At 39.0% G+C, this 18,586-nt stretch overlaps 1 protein-coding gene across 2 annotated transcripts in view; it reads right to left on the reverse strand.

The window, feature by feature from the left end:
* The window catches only part of rnf4 (ring finger protein 4), a 55,922-nt gene extending 39,040 nt beyond the window's left edge, over nt 1-16,882 (reverse strand). Inside the window, exon 1 of one of the 2 annotated variants that reach the window (XM_073047943.1) lies at nt 16,795-16,882. In XM_073047943.1, the coding sequence (XP_072904044.1) occupies nt 16,795-16,797 (3 nt within the window). In that variant the 5' untranslated portion in view covers nt 16,798-16,882. The remainder of the gene's footprint in view (nt 1-16,794) is intronic. The other variant, XM_073047942.1, reaches the window with a different exon arrangement.
* Between the last annotated feature and the right edge of the window lie 1,704 nt (nt 16,883-18,586).

The following is an 18,586-nucleotide window of genomic DNA, read 5'->3' on the forward strand; positions in this document are numbered from 1 at the left end:
ATCACTGTAAACTTGCTACTTACTACTTCAGTCACTCATCCCACCCCTGCACAGCCTCCATCTTATCACTTCCCAATCTTTCCTTATGACTTTTCTGATTCCTTCCATCACCTCTCCCCTGCCCTGTAATTTTAAACACTTAAGTTGTATTACGACCATAAGCACAATTAGGCCTTTCACCCAATCGGATCTGTTCTACCATTCCATCATGACTGATTTATTACCCTCTCTAAGATCGTTAGACAAAGGAGCAGATTAAAAGCAGAATGGAGGTAAATATGCATAAATAAGCTAACAAACTACAGATGTTTTTAAGTGGCCTTCCTCCCCCTGTCACTAGCTGCTATCGGATGAAAATGTAGGTGTTTTAGGATCCATATTGCAAGGATTGATTGGTGAGGCCATGGACTCGTTTTGGGGGACTGTGAAGTTCATGTTGCCTGTGTTTCTGGATTTTTGTTACTCTTCCTCTTCTGTTTTTGAGTGGTTTGCTCGGGCCGATTCGTGCATACTGGGGTGCTTCTGCAAGGAATGGACTGGGCTACCAGCGCGGTGCTGAACTGAACTAAATTGAATACTATTGGACTCCTGGTTTGATTTTGATATTCTATGTGTTGTTTGCTCACTTTATGCCATTTGCACAATTTGTTCTTTTCTCACGCTTTGGATACTTGATGTTTTCTTGAACGGATTCCATGGTATTTGTTTCGTAGCTGCCTGTGGGAGGACGAATCTCACGGCTGTATTCTGTGTACATACTTTCAATCTTTGACTGAACCAATGATAAAACACAGCCTTAAAGTGAATCCACAAAAAGACCACAGTAGACAAGGATGGAGAACTGTCTGCAGTTCTGTGTGCAATGGCTTAATTGTTCACAGAGGGAGTTAATATGTTCACTGAAATAATGTCCAATTTGAGGACATGAAAAGAAATCAATTAAATAATTCCAACATTAGACATAGGCCATTCAGCTGGATATTAGTAAAGATATTTTCACACAAATGTTAGAGAATAAGATTCAATAAGATCACTGCTGAACTGATCTGTGCCTCAATTCCATCTTACTGCCAGTTTTCCATAACCCTTGACCCAGCCTTCAATACTTGCAAGGACTTAGCATCCACAATTCTTGGGGATAGGAATTCCAAAGATTGGCAAACCTCTGAGGGAACACCCTCCTAGTAGCTACATCCGGATTGTTCAAAATGTCTCATTCTACTTCACTCCAGTGAGACTTTTCTCAACCTCATCAAGCATTCCTTACGAAGAAACCTAGTGAAGCTTCTCCTGAAATAAGCAGATCAAAATGGTATGCAATACTCCAGATATGCTTCACCAGGAGCCTTATACTTACTGACATACCTACTTGCAATGAAGAGCAGCATTCCTTTAATGCTAACTTCACGCATTGACTCCATATACAGCAGGTTCTGTTGTTTCACTCTACTTACAATCTGATTTTATAGAGCAACAGAGGTACTCAGCATGTCAAGCAACATTTATCAAAGGAAAGGAATCGTTGATGGCGAAATCCTGAATCAGGGTTCTGACACAAAGTATTGACAATTCCTTTCCACCCACAGATTCTGTCTGACCTCCTGAGTTTCTCTAGTAAATTACTTGTTTGTCCACATTCCAGTATCTGCCATCTCCTGTCTCCAATCTGATTTTCTGCTCTTCCTACTGAAGATCTCTTAATTAAAAGCTGATAACAGAATCAGCTGGAATAACACTGAAATTCACTGTTTTGCAGCAGCAGTACAGTGCAATACAGTAAAAAACAAATTTCACAAAATTTTATAAACAAAAAACAACATTTTCATTGGCATGAAAAGATTAATTTAAAAATGGATGCAAAGATCATTCTGATGTAATTGCATGGTGTTGTTCAGACTGAATGCTCAAATATTGCTCCTACCTTTCAGACTATTTCTTGTCGTTGAGGTGGTCTGAACTGCGGTAACTATGGTAAGGCATGTATGAAACAAATACCAGTCTTTAAAGAGAAGACTAATTTTCTGCACAGACACAAGCAACAATGTACTTTATGATCTTGCACCTTATCGTTTACCAGCACTGCACTTTCACAGTAGCTGTTACACTTTACTTGACATTTTGTTATTGTTTTATCTTGTTTTATCTAAATACGCTGTGTAATTCCCAACACTGGCAAAGCTTTCTGTTACTGAGCACGTACAAGGAATGCTGCCACAAAGAAGCACCATCCATCATCAGGGACCCCGCCATATAGGCCACGTCCTCTTCTCACTATGACCATTAAGCAGGATGTACAGAACCCTTGGGTCCACACCTGCAGGTTCAGGAACAGTTAATACCCAACAACCATCAGGTGCCTGAAAAGGCACTGATAACTTTACTCACCTCAACTCTGAACAGATTTCACAATCTACAGACTTACTTTCAACTCAACTTCTCAGTATTAGCAATTTATCTTCTTATTACATGCACAATTTGTCTTATTTTGTCAGTCATAAAGTACAGTTTTTCATAAATTCTATTGCATTTACTTTCCTGTAAATGCCTAAATGCCTGCAAGAAAATGCATCTCAAGAAGGTACATTTAGACATATAGTACTTCTGATAATAAAATTTACTTTTAACTTTTGGGTTATAATGATTTGATCTTATGAACAGTATAGAAGACCAGGTTTTCAATGCATCTCAGGTCACATGACAATAATAAGCCAGACCTAATTAACCCACCAGAGACTCAGAGGATCACCATGAGCCACAAGATTCAGTATCACGATGGAAAAAAGGGAATGACAGAGGCATGAGAGAGGAGCTTGCCCAGGTGGATTGAAGGAGGACACTGGTGGGGATGACAGCAGTACAGAGGTGGCTAAAGTTTCTGCAAATAGTTCACAAGATATGTCCCACAGAAGTAGAAGTTCTCAAAAACAGGGGTAGGCAACCATGGCTGACAAGGGCAGTGAAGGACTGCATAAAAGCCAAGGAAAGGCATATAACATAGCAAAAGTGAGTGGGAAGTTGGATGATTGGGAAGCTTTTAAAATCCAACAAAAAGCAATTTAAAACGCTATAAGAAGGGAACAGGTGAAATATAAGGGCAAACTAGCCAATAATATAAAGCAGGATACTATAAGTTTTTTCAATTATATAAAGAGTAAAAGGGAGGTGAGAGTTGATACTGGACCACTGGACAATGATGCTGGTGAGGTAGTAATGGGGGACAAAGAAATGGCAGATGAACTTAATGGGTACTTTGCATCTGTCTTCACTGTGGAAGACACTAGCAGTGTGCCACAGGTCCATGAGTGTCAGGGAGGAGTGAATGCCACTGCTGTTACAAAGGAAAAAGTCCTAGGCAAATTCAAAGGTCTAAGGTGGTTAAGTAACCTGGGTCAGATGGACAATATCCCAGAGTCCTGACAGAGGTTGTTGAAGATGCATTGGTCATGATCTTTCAAGAATCACTTGATTCTGGGGGACGTCACGTGATGACGTAGGATAGAGACGTTGGGAATCCAGCTCCCTCGTAAAAAGTAATGAAATAGGGTTTAAGTGAAGAAGAGTTAACAAATACCTACTAGAAATTATTTATAAGCAACTCAGGATTATTTTTAGATATGGCTCCTGATGCACCATCAATAACTCACGCCGAGACTTAGGAAGTGAGATATCAGCTTTTATTGACTGAAGAACAACACTACATCCTGGGGAAAATGAGGGAGAGCAGCAGGCCACAGTCGCCTTTATACAGGGGTCTGTGGGAGGAGCCACAAGGGTAGTCAGCAGGGTCTTGGGAGGAGCCACAGGAGCAGTCAGACAGGTATATCTAGTTCACCACAGCTCCTAAACCGAAACAGAAGAAAGCTACTACTTTGAAAACTGCGCAAGTCTACGGGGAAAAGGCCTAACTGTCTCGGCGAAGCCTCGTACTCAAGTTGGATCTCCTCCCGGCGAAGTGCATGGCACTTCTGATGGTGTGAGACAGGAAGTTGCGGCAATGTCGGCGGTCTCTAAGAAGAAACGGCAAGAACAACGCATGCGCGAAGAAACAAGTATGCATGAACAGATACTAACAAAACTACAAATCCCAACTACGGCTGGAAGTGAAATGGGAAGTGAACCGGAAGTGGAATCAGATTCTCTGGGGGAAACACTGACGAAGAAATAGATGAAGATTAAAGGAGACATAAGAGATACCCTGATATATATGATGCATGAATTAAAAGCTATAAGAACAGATATAAGAAGGATATCTTATATCTTTCAGATTAAGATTACACTCAATAATGTGGTGGAAAAACAAAAGAAGATGGATAATAAAGTTAAAAGAGATGGAAGTAAAAACTGAAAGAATAGATAAGATAGAAGACGATAGTCTTGCCTGGACAACAGAAAGAAAACGGATGTTGGAAAAAATAGATGGGCTTGAAAACTCTAGTAGACGAAATAATATTAAAATTGTTGGTCTTAGAGAAGGTATAGAGGGAGAAAATCCAATAAAATTCTTCCAAGAATGGATTCCAAAAATTTTGGAAATGAAAGAGGGAAGTCAAGTAATTGAAATTGAAAGAGTACACAGAGCTTTAAGATCAAAGCCTCAACAAGATCAAAATCCAAGAACAATTTTGATAAAATGCTTAAGGTACCAAGATAAAGAAATGATCTTTAAGGCAGCTACTCAAGGTGCTAAAAAGAGAAATGGGCCATTGATGATAGAAAGGAAAAGAGTTTTTTTAAATCCAGACATAAGCTACTATCTTCTGAAGAGGCAGAAGGAATCTAATCCAGTGAAAAAATCTTTATGGGAAAAGGGCTATAAATTTTTATTGAGCTACCCAGCAAAATAATTTTCCTGGATAACGAAGAAAGAAGATTTTTCATTGACTACCAGAAAGCGGAGAAATTTGTACAAGAATTACCTGATATCCACGAGGGGGAGTAAAGAATTATAGAAATGAAGTGGACTAATGAAGAAGACTGAGATGAGGTTGGACTTGACGGACATTTATAAGGAATAAGAAAAAAAATAGTGGAGGAGTACTAATTGGGAGTAGAGACATTAATTCTTTTCTTTTTTTTTCTTCACTAATATATTTTCTTTTTTTTGGCGGGGGGGGGGGGGGGCTGGAGGAGCTCCTGATCGATGGCTGCGAGTTTCACGTGTACAATCATGGCGATTGCCATGGCCCGTAAAATGGGGGGGGGGGGGGGGTAATGTTGTGTTTCTTTTTATTCGCAACATTAGTGGGGGGGGTATTTTGGGTTTTTTTCTTATGTTACCTTTCTTCTATTTTCTTTTTTGCCTGAATGGTTGGGGAGAGACACATAGCAACATGGAGAATTTTAAAGAGATTTCCCAAGGTATTATGAATGATTAATTTACTTAATTTTTAAAGTTTTAATGTCAATGGACTTAATGGACCTGTGAAAAGAAAGAGAGTTTTAACATATATAAGAAAATGAAAGGAGATATAGCTTTTCTACAAGAAACACATTTAACAGAAACAGAACATAAGAAATTAAAGAGAGATTGGGTTGGAAATGTCATTGCAGCTTCATTTAATTCGAAATCGAGAGGAGTTGCAATTTTGGTTAATAAAACTACCAATTAAAATACAAAATGTAGTAATTGATTCTGTGGGGAGATATGTGATTATACATTGTCAAATTTTTTCAGAATTATGGACTCTTATGAACATTTATGCACCAAATGAAAATGATGCAAAATTCATACAAGAAGATTTTTTGAACTTGGCTGATGCACATGATAAAATATTAATAGGTGGAGACTTTAATTTTTGTTTAGATCCAGTTTTGGATAGGTCAACTAAAGTTGCTACAAAATCAAAAGTAATAAAACTAAATTTATCATTAATGAAAGATTTAAACCTGATTGATATATGGAGAAAAATTAATCCAAGAGAAAGAGACTATTCATTTTATTCAAATAGACATAAAACTTACTCAAGGATTGATTTTTTTTATTATCAAAAAATATTCAGGATAGAGTGAAAAGTGTGGAATATAAAGTAAGAATACTGTCAGATCATTCCCCTTTGATAATGACAATGATAATGATGGATAAGGAGGAATCGATCTATAGATGGAGATTTAATTCAATTTTATTAAAACGTCAAGATTTTTGTGATTTTATGAAAAAACAGATTCAATTTTTTTTGGATACAAATTCACATTCAGTTGAGGATAAAATTGTATTATGGGAAGCGATGAAAGCATATTTAAGGGGTCAGATTATGTTATACATCTAAAATTAAGAAGGAATACATGGCAGAAATAGATCAATTGGAAAAAGATATCACAAAGTTAGAAAAAGAATCTAAGATATATGACAGAAGAAAAACGAAGACAACTTGTTAATAAAAAATTACAATATACTACACTCCAGACATATCGTACAGAAAAAGTAATTATGAGAACTAAACAAAAATATTATGAATTAGGTGCAAGGTCACTTAAGATTCTTGCTTGGCAGCTGAAAACAGAACAGGCTTCTAAGACAATAAATGTAATTAGAACAAGTGCAAATAAGATTACTTATAAACCTTTAGAAATTAATGAAACTTTTAAAAAATTTTATACTGAACTATATCAATCAGAATCACAAAATAAGATTGCCGAGATAGATACATTTTTATCAAAATTAAATTTGGAAGAACAGAAAGGATTAGATATGCCCTTTACATTAAAAGAGGTTGAAGAAGCTTTAGGATCACTTCAGAGTAATAAATCCCCAGGAGAAGATGGTTTTCCTCCTGAATTTTATTAAAAATTTAAAGATTTATTAATTCCTCCTTTTATGGAATTAATATATCAAGTGGAAAGAATGCATAAACTCCCACAATCTTTTTCAACAGTGATCATAACTGTATTGCCAAAAAAAGAGAGATCCTTTAAAACCAACATCATACAGGCCTATTTCTTTGTTGAATACAGATTATAAAATAGCAAAAATTTTATCTAATAGAATATCTAAATATTTACCAAAATTAATACATATGGATCAAACAGGTTTTATTAAAAACAGACAATGGATAATATAACCCGGTTACTTAGTATAATTCATTTGGCACAAAAAAGAGAGGAAATGAGTGTGGCAGTTGCTTTGGATGCAGAAAAAGCACTTGATAGATTGGAATGGAATTTTTTATTTAAGGTATTGGAAAAATATGAGTTAGGAAAATCTTTTATAAAATGGATCAAAACCTTAAATACTAATCCTCAAGCTAAAGTAGTTACAAATGGTCAGATTTCAACACCATTTTGCTTAAACAAGGTCAACTAGACAAGGCTGCCCATTAACCATATAACCATATAACAATCACAGCACGGAAACAGGCCATTCTGGCCCTCCTAGTCCGTGCCGAACTCTTAATCTCACCTAGTCCCACCTACCCGCAGTCAGCCCATAACCCTCCACTCCTTTCCTGTCCATATACCTATCCAATTTTACCTTAAATTACACAACTGAACTGGCCTCTACTACTTCTACAGGAAGCTCATTCCACACAGCTATCACTCTCTGAGTAAAGAAATACCCCCTTGTGTTTCCCTTAAACTTTTGCCCCCTAACTCTCAAATCATGTCCTCTCGTTTGAATCTCCCCTACTCTCAATGGAAACAGCCTATTCACGTCAACTCTATCTATCCCTCTCAACATTTTAAATACCTCGATCAAATCCCCCCTCAACCTTCTACGCTCCAATGAATAGAGACCTAACTTGTTCAACCTTTCTCTGTAACTTAAGTGCTGAAACCCAGGTAACATCCTAGTAAATTGTCTCTGCACTCTCTCTAATTTATTGATATCTTTCCTATAATTCGGTGACCAGAACTGTACACAATATTCCAAATTTGGCCTTACCAATGCCTTGTACAATTTTAACATTACATCCCAACTTCTGTACTCAATGCTCTGATTTATAAAGGCCAGCGTTCCAAAAGCCTTCTTCACCACCCTATCTACATGAGACTCCACCTTCAGGGAACTATGCACTGTTATTCCTAGATCTCTCTGTTCCACTGCATTCCTCAATGCCCTACCATTTACCCTGTATGTTCTATTTGGATTAGTCCTGCCAAAATGTAGAACCTCACACTTCTCAGCATTAAACTCCATCTGCCAACATTCAGCCCATTCTTCTAACCGGCATAAATCTCCCTACAAGCTTTGAAAACCCACATTAGCTGAATTAATTAGAACAGATTCAGACACTGTAGGCTTTAGAGTTAATCAAGAAGAATATAAGATTAATTTATTTGCTGATGATGTTTTGATTTATTTAACAAACCCATTGCAATCTTTGCAAAGACTATCTTTTAGATTGGAAGAATATGGGAAAATATCAGGGTATAAAGTAAATTGGGATAAAAGTGAAATTTTACCCCTTACCAAAGGAAATTATAATCAATGTTGATTAGTAACTCAATTTTGATGGCCAATAAATGGGATAAAAATATTTAGGTATAAGAGTTGATAATGATGTAAAAAATTTAAACAAAATTATTTGCCATTATTAAAAAAAATAAAAGAGGATCTTGATAAATGGATGATGTTACCAATAACATTAATAGGTAGAGTTAATGCTGTAAAAATGAATATATTTCCTAGATTGCAATATTTATTCCAAACTTTACCAATACAATTGCCTCAGAAGTTCTTTGAAGAACTGAATAAATATGTAAGGAAATTTCTTTGGAAAGGAAAGATGTCAAGAATATCATTGGAAAAATTGACATGTAAATTTGATTTAGGAGGGTTACAACTTCCAAATTTTAAGAATTATTATAAAGCAAATCAACTTAGATCTATTGCGTCTTTTTTTGATGAAGAAAAACCAGCATGGATTAGAATAGAATTAGATAAGATAGGAGAAAACATACCAGAAGATTTTATATATAAATGGGAATCCAAATGGATACGGGGAAAAAAAGAATCTCCTATATTAAGACACTTGATTGATTTATGGAATAAGGTAAATATGGATGATGAGATAAAGAAATCTTTATTAGCAAAAAGAACTTTAATTCAAAATAGGCTTATTCCTTTTACTATGGATAATAAACTTTTACATAATTGGTTCCAAAAGGGGATTAAATATATAGGTGATTGTTTTGAAGGTATATTGATGTCGTTTGATCAATTAAAAAATAAATATAAAATATTAAACAACACTCTTTTCTGTTATTTTCAATTAAAGGCTTATTTACGAGAAAAGCTGGGTCAAACAATGTTAATGCCAAAACCTAGCGAAATAGAAATATTAATTCAAAAAGGAAAAAATTTAAAAATTTACATCCTGTATGTACAATTTGATTCAAAAACAGACAATTAAATCAGGAATTCATAAATCAAGACAAAAATGGGAATCTGAATATTAAAATTGATGGAAAAAACTGGTCAAGATTATGTTCTGATAGTATGATAAATACAATAAATGTTCGACTTAGATTAGTACAATATAATTTTTTACATCAATTATATATAACACCACAGAAAATAAACATTAAATTCAAATATGTCTGACCAATGTTTTCGATGTAATCAAGAAATTGGTACTTTTTTACATTCTACTTGGTCTTGTTTTAAAATTCAATCATTTTGGATAAATCTAAGACTTTTATTGGAACAAATTACTGGAGTACAACTCCCACATAGTCCAATATTATTTTTATTAGGAGACATTGAAGGGACAATACCAAAACTTAAATTGTATAAGTATCAGAAAAAATTTATAAAAATTGCATTGGCAGTAGCCAAAAATGTTATCACAGTTACTTGGAAATCTGACTTATATTTAACTATGGATCGTTGGAATAATGAAATATATAGTTGTATTCCACTTGAAAAAATTACATATAATCTTAAGAAATGAATATGATATATTTTTGAAAATTTGGCTCCCATACCTACAAAAGATAGGATTAAATACATAGGTCCTTTGAAGATAAAATTATAAAGTAATTGGGAAAAGTAAAAATTAAAATTAAAATTATTTTGAACTCCATGAGCATGTGGGGATCCTCCGATATCCAGGCAATCTTTCTCTTCTTTCTTTCTTTTTTTTCTTTCTTTAGATAAGGGTTTAAGGGGGGTGGGGGAGAGGGTCAATATTATTTTTTTTTCTCTTTCACTATTTTATCATTACATTTATTCTTTGTAATTTTCTAAAAATTTAATAAGTAAATAAATAAAAAAGTATCACTTGATTCTGGTATGGTCCCGGAGGATTGGAAGATTGCAAATTTCACTCCACTCTTCAAGAAGGGAGGAAGGCAAAAGAAAGGAAATTATAGGCCAGTTAGCCTAACCTCAGTGGTTGGGAGAGTGTCGGAGTCTATTATTGAGGATGAGGTGTTGGGGTACTTGGCGACTAATGATAAAATAAGTCAAAGTCAGCATAGTTTCTGTCAAAGGAAACCTTGCCTGACAAATCTGTTGAGTCCTTTGAGGAAGTAACAAGCAGGGTGGAAAAAGGAGAGGCAGTAGATGTCATTTACATGGATTTTCAGAAGGCATTTGATGAAGTGCCACATGAGGCTGCTGAACAAGATAAAATCCTACGGTGTTACTGACATGAATAGAGTAATGGCTGACAGTCAGGTGGCAGCGAGTGAGAATAAAGGAGACCTTTTCTTGTTGGCTGTCAGTGACTAGTGGTGTTCCTCAGAGGTCAGTATTGGAACCACTACTTTTCACATTGTTTGTCAATGATTTAGATAATGGAACTGATGGCTTTGTGACAAAGTTTGTGGATGATACGAAGATAGGTGGAGGAGTAGGTAGTGCTGAGGAAGCAATGCGATTGCAGCAGGACTTAGATGAAGTGGAAGAATGGGCAAACAAGTGTCAGATGGAATACAGTGTGGGAAATGTATGATAATGCATTTTGGAAAAAGGAACAATAGTGTGGATTATTAACTAAATGGGGAGAAGGTTCAAACATCAGAGATGGAAAGGGACTTGGGAGTCCTCGTGCAAGACTCCCAGAAGGTTAATTTACAGGTTGAGTCTGTGGTAAAGAAGGCAAATACAATGTTGGCATTTATTTCAAGGGGAATAAAATATAAAAGCAAGGAGATAATACTAACCCTTATAAGGCACTAGTCAGGCTACACTTGGAGTATTGTCAACAGTTTTGGGCCCCATATCTCAGAAAGGATGTGTTGTCGTTGGAGAGAGTCCAGAGGTTCTTGAGGATGATTCTGGGAATGAAGGGGTTAACATACGAGGAACGTTTGGTAGCTTTGGGTCTGTGCACACCAGAATTCAGAAGAATGCTGGGGGGCTAGGGGAATCTCATTGAAACCTACCAGATATTGAAAGGACTAGATAGGGTGGATGTGGAGAGGGTGTTTCCTATGGTTGGGGTATCCAGAACTAGAGGGCACTGCCTCAAAATTGAGGGATGACCTTTTAGAACAGAGGTAAGGAGGAATTTTTTTTCAGCCAGAGAGTAGTGAACTGTGGAATGTTCTGCCATAGGCTGCAGTGGATGCCATGTATTTTTAAGGCAGAAGTTGATTGTTTCCTGATTGGTCAGTGTCCAGGATACGGTGAGTAGGCAGATGTTTGGGATTGAATGGGATCCAGGATCCGCCACGATGGAATGCTGGAACAGACTCAAAAGGCTGAATGGCCTAATTCTGCTCCTATGTCTTATGTGTGTGGGAGGAAAGAAACAGTTGGCGTTTCGGGTTAAAACTCAGCGGTTGATTTCAACCCAATGACTTTCTCCAACTGGTTGCTTGTTGCTGCAGATCTCAGCATCTGTGTGACTTCAGTCAGTCCTCAAACTATGCAATCAGCAATTTCACCGTCACTTGCCAAGAAACAAATCACTTCAATGTTGCCAGTATTTTTAACACTTAACATTTTAAGCTAACATAGTATTCAAAACTAGGTTGGTGTCACATTGACAGGAACTTTTCTGGGATCCTCCCATGCCTTCATTTGTATTTTTACCAATCCCATGAATAGGCACACTTAACATTTTAGGAACAGCTTCCTCCCCTCCGCCATCAGGTTTCTGAAACCATGAACACTACCTCACTATTTTGTTCTTTTTTCTGCGCTATTTTTAATGGAAATTTTTATGTACTACTGCTGCCATACAACAAATTTCATGACATCTGTCAGTCTGAGTCTGATTAACATTTTTTTGTCAAATCAGATCACTTGTATCTCAAAGTAAGATAAATAAACAGTCTACTCTGTTACTGCCCCCGATATTTCCCCTGACAACATCCTTCACTCCAAAGAGAGAAGCCCTAGCCCACTAAACTCTGGATAAGTCCTTGTGCAGAGTGCAGGAAAAGGGAGATTGGTTTTGTGCTTGATGTACCACAGGGACCCGCATTGTTTACACGAACAATTTAGATATGAATGGAGCAGGTATGACTACAAACTTCAGAGATGACATGAAGCTGATTGGTGCTCATAGTGAGGCAGATAATCTCTGCCTACGGGTCGATATTAATCAATTGCTCCAATGGACAGAATTAACGCTGATAAGATGTACTTTGGGAAGACTAACACTGGTAGGAGAATTGTGAGATGGACAAAGCGCTAAAGAATAAGGAAACAATTATCCCAGAAGGTGTCAGCACAAGATAACACGATGGGGAAGATGATGTAAGGAATTTATTTTTTATTTAGAATACAGAATAGGCCCTTCGAGCGCGCTGCCCAGCAACCCCTGATTTAACCATAGTCTAATCATTGGACAACGAACAATTAAGCTGCTAACCAGCAGAGTACTCGGAGGAAACCAACACATTCCACAGATTCCTTATAGAGTAACATCGGAACCGAACTCCAATGTCCTGAGCTGCAATAGTGTTTCTCAAATAACTTCATTTACCTGAGAACAAAATGTTATGCAGGGAAGTTATTTACTGGGCCTCAGATGAAGTACTTTGTGTAGTTCTGACGTCCACACAAGAGTCACAGAGTTCAACCGCAAGGAAACAGACCCTTTGTCCCAATTTATCCAAGCTGACCAAGGCACCTTCCTGAGCTCAATGGGCTCATACTCCTCTCAACCCTTTCAATCCATCGACCTTTCCAATATTATAATCATTTTTAATTACCTCTACCATTTCCTCTGCCAGATTGTTTCCTATAAGCATCACCCTTTGGATAAACTTGCTTCTCAAGCCCTCTTTAACTCTTTCACCTCTCATCTTAAACCAATCTCATTTTAAACCTATAAAGGTAGTAGATTCGGCCTAGTTCAGCTCATCTACATGAAACGTTGCTGCAGCAAAGCAGTATCCATTATCAAAGATCATCACCACCCAGGCTGGCTGCTGTCAGGTAGAAGGTAAAAAAGCCTCAGGACTCCCACCACCAATTCAATAACAGTTACTACCCCTCAACTATCAGGCTGTTGAACAAAAGGGGATAGCTACTCATTTAAGGACTTATTAAAATTTTATTTATTGCTATTTGTTTAGATCTCCATTTGCACAGTTTGTTGTCCATTGATCCTGTCTACAGTCACTGTTCCATAAATATCCACAGAAAGAGAATCGCAGGGCTGTATGTGATGACATGTATGTACCCTGATAATAAATTTTACTTTGACAATGCCCTCTAGTCTGAGACTGGAAAAAACTCTGCAGTAATGCACTACACCCCTCAAGATTTTACAAAAATCTACAAGATTATCTGTCAACCTCCAAGACTCCAGGGAAAATAACTCCAGCTTATCCAGGCTCTCCTCATAATTCAAGCCCTTCACATCCATATTTTTCCACTTTCTCCAACTTGGTCACATCCTTCTGATAATACAGCAATGAGAAATACACATAATACTCCAGGCATGGAAGTAACAAGCAGGGAAGGTAACAAGCCAAAGATCACAGTAGCATATAGCTCCCCCAGTACTTTAGGATAGTTACTATACTGCAGGAAGGAACAGAAATCAAGAAATAACGGTGTTTTTTTAAAAGAAAGGTACTGCAATAATAATAAAAGATCTTAATTAGATAAATCAAATTGGGAAGGGTGTTCTTCAGGGCATACTTCATGGAATATTTTCACTGTACCTTCTGAGAACATTACATTGAGGAAACAACCAGGAAGCAGGTTGTATGCGGTACGTGTAATGAAACGAGGAGATCAATTACTTTTCATATTTCCCTATAGAATAATGGATGGCTATTCAGTCCACAGAGCCCGTGTTGGTCCTCAAAGTTGTGAGGCAAGTAGATGCGGATACTGTATAACAGGGGGGGGGGTACAGTTTGGTTGTCTTGTGAAAACTTGTTACAGTACCAAAGTGTGAATCCAAAAGCTTTAAAAGGAATCTGATTCCGAAATGGCATTGTCCCATTCTGAACTAGAGGAAGAGCACGAGGTGGGATTTACTGTACTGTTGTTACAAAGTTCACACATGACTGAGTGGCTTTCCTTTTGCTTTTGACAATTTTATGATTGCTAAATTGGATCTAAATTTATAGTCACAGTATATGTAAAACAAGGATCTACAGTGAACAAATCCTTTCTTTCACAAATATTTTCATTGCAGGGTGCACAAACATTAGATGCACAATTTTCCTGCAGCATTCCGAGACAATGATACTGTAGTGCAAAGTATAAAAGTTAAACATTAAAACCAGGATAAACATGGTGAGAGAGTTATAAAGCACTACTGCACAGAAACAAGTCCTACAGCCCATCTAGTCCATGCCAGCCTAGTCTCATCTACCTGCTCACAGACTTCCATACCTCTCATCCATGTTATCCAAACTTAAATGTTACAAATGATCTTGCATCTGCCACTTCTGATGGTAGCTCATTCCATACTCACACCACCCTGAGTTAAGTTTCCCCTCAGATTCCACTTAAATATTTTACATTTGACTTCTACTTTTAGTCTCAGCTAACCTGAGGGGCAAATGCTTGCTTGTATTTACCATATCTAAACCCCTCAAATCTGCATACCTCTTTAGCATCCCTCATTCTCTTGCACTCCAGAGAATAAAGTCAACGTTCCTCTGGGCCCTCAAGTTCCAGCATTCTTTCAAGCTTAATGATATCTTTCCTTATGATAGGTGACCAAATGTGCACACATAAGTCCAAATTCAGCCTCACCAACACCTTATACAACTTCAACATGACATCCCAACTCCCGTACTCCATGCCCTGATTTATGAAGGCCAATGTGCCATAAACACTATTTACAACCCTATCTCCATGTGATGGAACTTCCGAGGAATTATGCATCTGCATTCCCAGGTTCCTCTGTTCTTCCGCACTCCAAAGTTCTCTACCAGATACTATACAAGTCTTCTCCTGGCTTGTCCTCCCAGAATATAATACCTCACATCTGTCTGCATTAAATTCGACCTGTCATTTTCCCAGTAACAGTGTTTGAATATAACCATCACAATTTTTCAACCTTGACATCGTTTTTTCACAAATACCCAAACTTCATCACCAAGCCAACACAACTTCCCTCAACTTAAAACAACACTTTCATCCAATACAAACAATAAAATAGCATTTGTTATACCTGAAATAAAGACATAATAAACTCTGGCAACAATAAGGCCAAGTCAAGTACTATTTTTGTTTCAGGGGTCACACAGACATATTTAATAGATGTTTTCTGGGCTCTGCTGTCCAAGTTGGTATCACTGCCCTCCCAAATTTCCTCAACCTGGACAAAGCCTGACTCACTGACTAGTTACTTACTCTAGAAAGTAGTGGGTCTTGGCCCAAAATGTCAACTGTTAACACTTTTCCATAGATGCTGCCTGACCTGCTGAATTCCTCTTGCAATCTGTGTGTTTCACTCGATTCCAGCATCTGCAGAATTTCTCATGCTTGTGATTCTACTTCTACACTGCGAAGTCTCTTTGAGGGAAACCTACCCATTTAAATCTTCAACGGGAGTTCAGTGAAACCTTCTCTCCCTGCTGCCCCTCTGTGATCTCTACAACCTTCCAAATCTTCAGCCACATGCTCACCAAGACCCATTCAGCTATCACCTATACTCTTTCTCCCCTGCCCTGACCTTCTTACTCTGACTTCCATCTTTTTTTCCCAGTCCTGATGAAGGGTTTCGGCACAAAACATCGACTGTTTACTCTTTTCCCTAGATGCTGCCTGGCTTGCTGAGTCCATCCATCATGAGGATGGGGAGGGGGCACGGAGATCATGGGGACGGGGAGTCGGGGTGGAGTGGTTGAGCGGAGATTGTGCAGACGAGGGAGGGCATGGGCGCGGAGATGATGGGGACGGGGGCGCGGAGATGATGGGGACGGGGGCGCGGAGATGATGGGGACGGGGGGGCGCGGAGATGATGGGGACGGGGGGCGCGGAGATGATGGGGACGGGGGGCGCGGAGATGATGGGGACGGGGGGCGCGGAGATGATGGGGACGGGGGACGGGGCGCGGAGATGATGGGGACGGGGTGGGGCGCGGAAAGATCATGATGTGGGTCTCTGAGGTCTCGGCCCGAAAAGCAACTGTCAATCTGCCTCCAAAGATGCTGTCCCATCACTGGGTTCCTCCGGCTACTCCAGACCAATCTCCCTTCATGTCTCCACTATTTTACTGGAACTTAATATCAGCCCCTTGATTGATAGAGGTTGAAACAGAAGCCCACAGACCCCATCCCAAGGAGGGAGGGGGGCCGGGCCTTGCCCCGGTTGGCAGGGCAGCACAGACGCCACTCCGGAAAAATCCGTTAACAGAGCCCACGTTAAGCAACACCTGTATTGACCCACAGCGGCCGAGCAAGAAAATGACAATAAAAATCAATCACCATTCAGAGAAAAAGCAAACCCTTCCACAGCCTTCAGAGCAGTCCCGGGGAATGATGGGAGGAGGACAACGTCCCGACCACACGTGACCACGCCACTGAAGGACACGCCCCCTCCAGGCAGATCGTTTCCGCCGATTGGTAGCAACCGACCCCGATACTGAATCCATCCAATGATTGGGCAACTATGCCGCCCATCAACTCCGGACGGTACGAGATGAGGTCATTGAAAGGTCACGCGGTGAATTGTGGTGGTGGAGGAGGGTGACGCTTTGGCACTACATTACCCAGAAGGCGCCAGAAAGTGGTAGTGACGTCACAGGGGCTGTTACCAGTTTCACTAAGCGGATCTCAATCTGTTACCCCCTGAGTGTGTGATGGGGTGTTGGTTAAACCTCGACAGAAGGAATACATGGCCTTTGTTTTTTTTTCTCAGTCTGACGAAGGGTTTAAGTTTATTCGGACACTATGACACGAGAGTACTGGAAGTCTGGAACTCACACACAAATGCCGGAGCAAGTCAGGTCGCATCTATGGAGGGAAATAAACAGTCGATATTTCGGGCCGAGATCCTTCTTCAGGGTTGGTTTCCTGAGTTCCTCCAGCATTTTGTGAGTGTTGCCTTAGATACAGTGAAAAATCTTTGTTTTGCAAACAGATCGTTTCAAAATATCGAGGTCGCTAGGAGGCAAAAAGAGTAAGAGTGCAGAATGAAGCGTGACAGTCCCGGTGCCAGGGTAGTGTCAAGAAAGATTGTGAGGTCCAGTCAAGTCTCATAACAGTCGCTGTCCTTCAGTCCTCTATATGAAACATTAACTGTTTCTCTCTCCAACTGCTGAGCGTTATGCTTTTAGTCTCAGTGGCATGTCCATTTTAACAGTGATCCCAAGCCCGGCTGGGAAAGGGGTAGGGTTGGGAAAAGGGCTTGCAACCCCATCCCTTAAAATCTCTGAGCTACAGCAACAGCTCCAAATACCTCAGCCCTGTGAGGAAGGATCTTCTCCCAGGGTGCCACAATAGCACAGCTACTACAGCTTGGGGCATTGGAGTTTAGAGTTCAATTCCAACATCATCTGTAAGGAGTCTCTAGCATGGAATGCGTGGGTTTTCTTCAGGCGCTCCGTTTTCCTCCCACCGTCCAAAGACAGCCTGTTTCGTAGGTTAATTAGTCATTGTAAATTTGTCCTGTAATTAGGCCAGGGGAAGGGTACTGGCTATCCTGCTGGTGAATACAAAGGATTTTGCATTAACTGTATTCCCCTCCACAATCAAATTTCTGAATGGACAATCAACTCTAACTTTTTCTTTTGCTCTCTTTTTGCACAACTTATTTAATATAATTTTTTATACATTTTTTATTATAGTTTACAGCTTTTTAAATTAGGTATTGCAATAGACTCCTACCACATAACAACATATTTCACGACATATGCCAGTGATATGATACCTAATTCTGATTCTCACCCCATGTCTCTCGTATTTCAGGAATGCAGAAACTGCACAAAAATGTTTACAATTAATTGCAATTCAACCATACATGAATTCAGCCAAACAGCATTCCTTGGGGCCAAGATACTAAACACAGAACCAGTAGTCATACAGATGAGACCTCCTCGAATGGAAACTTGGCTCATTGCTGGCCCTGCTGACAGTATAGGATTCAGCGACGAGAAGGCCACCTTTCATAAACCACAGGCATCTGGGGTCAGTATGATTAGGGGATCAACCAAACAGGAGTGCCATGAGGTTCCAATTAAACCTTGATTTGGGTGAATGCTGCCCATACACAATTATC

This window comes from Hemitrygon akajei, chromosome 6, assembly GCF_048418815.1.
Source record: "Hemitrygon akajei chromosome 6, sHemAka1.3, whole genome shotgun sequence".
Lineage (NCBI taxonomy): Eukaryota > Metazoa > Chordata > Chondrichthyes > Myliobatiformes > Dasyatidae > Hemitrygon > Hemitrygon akajei.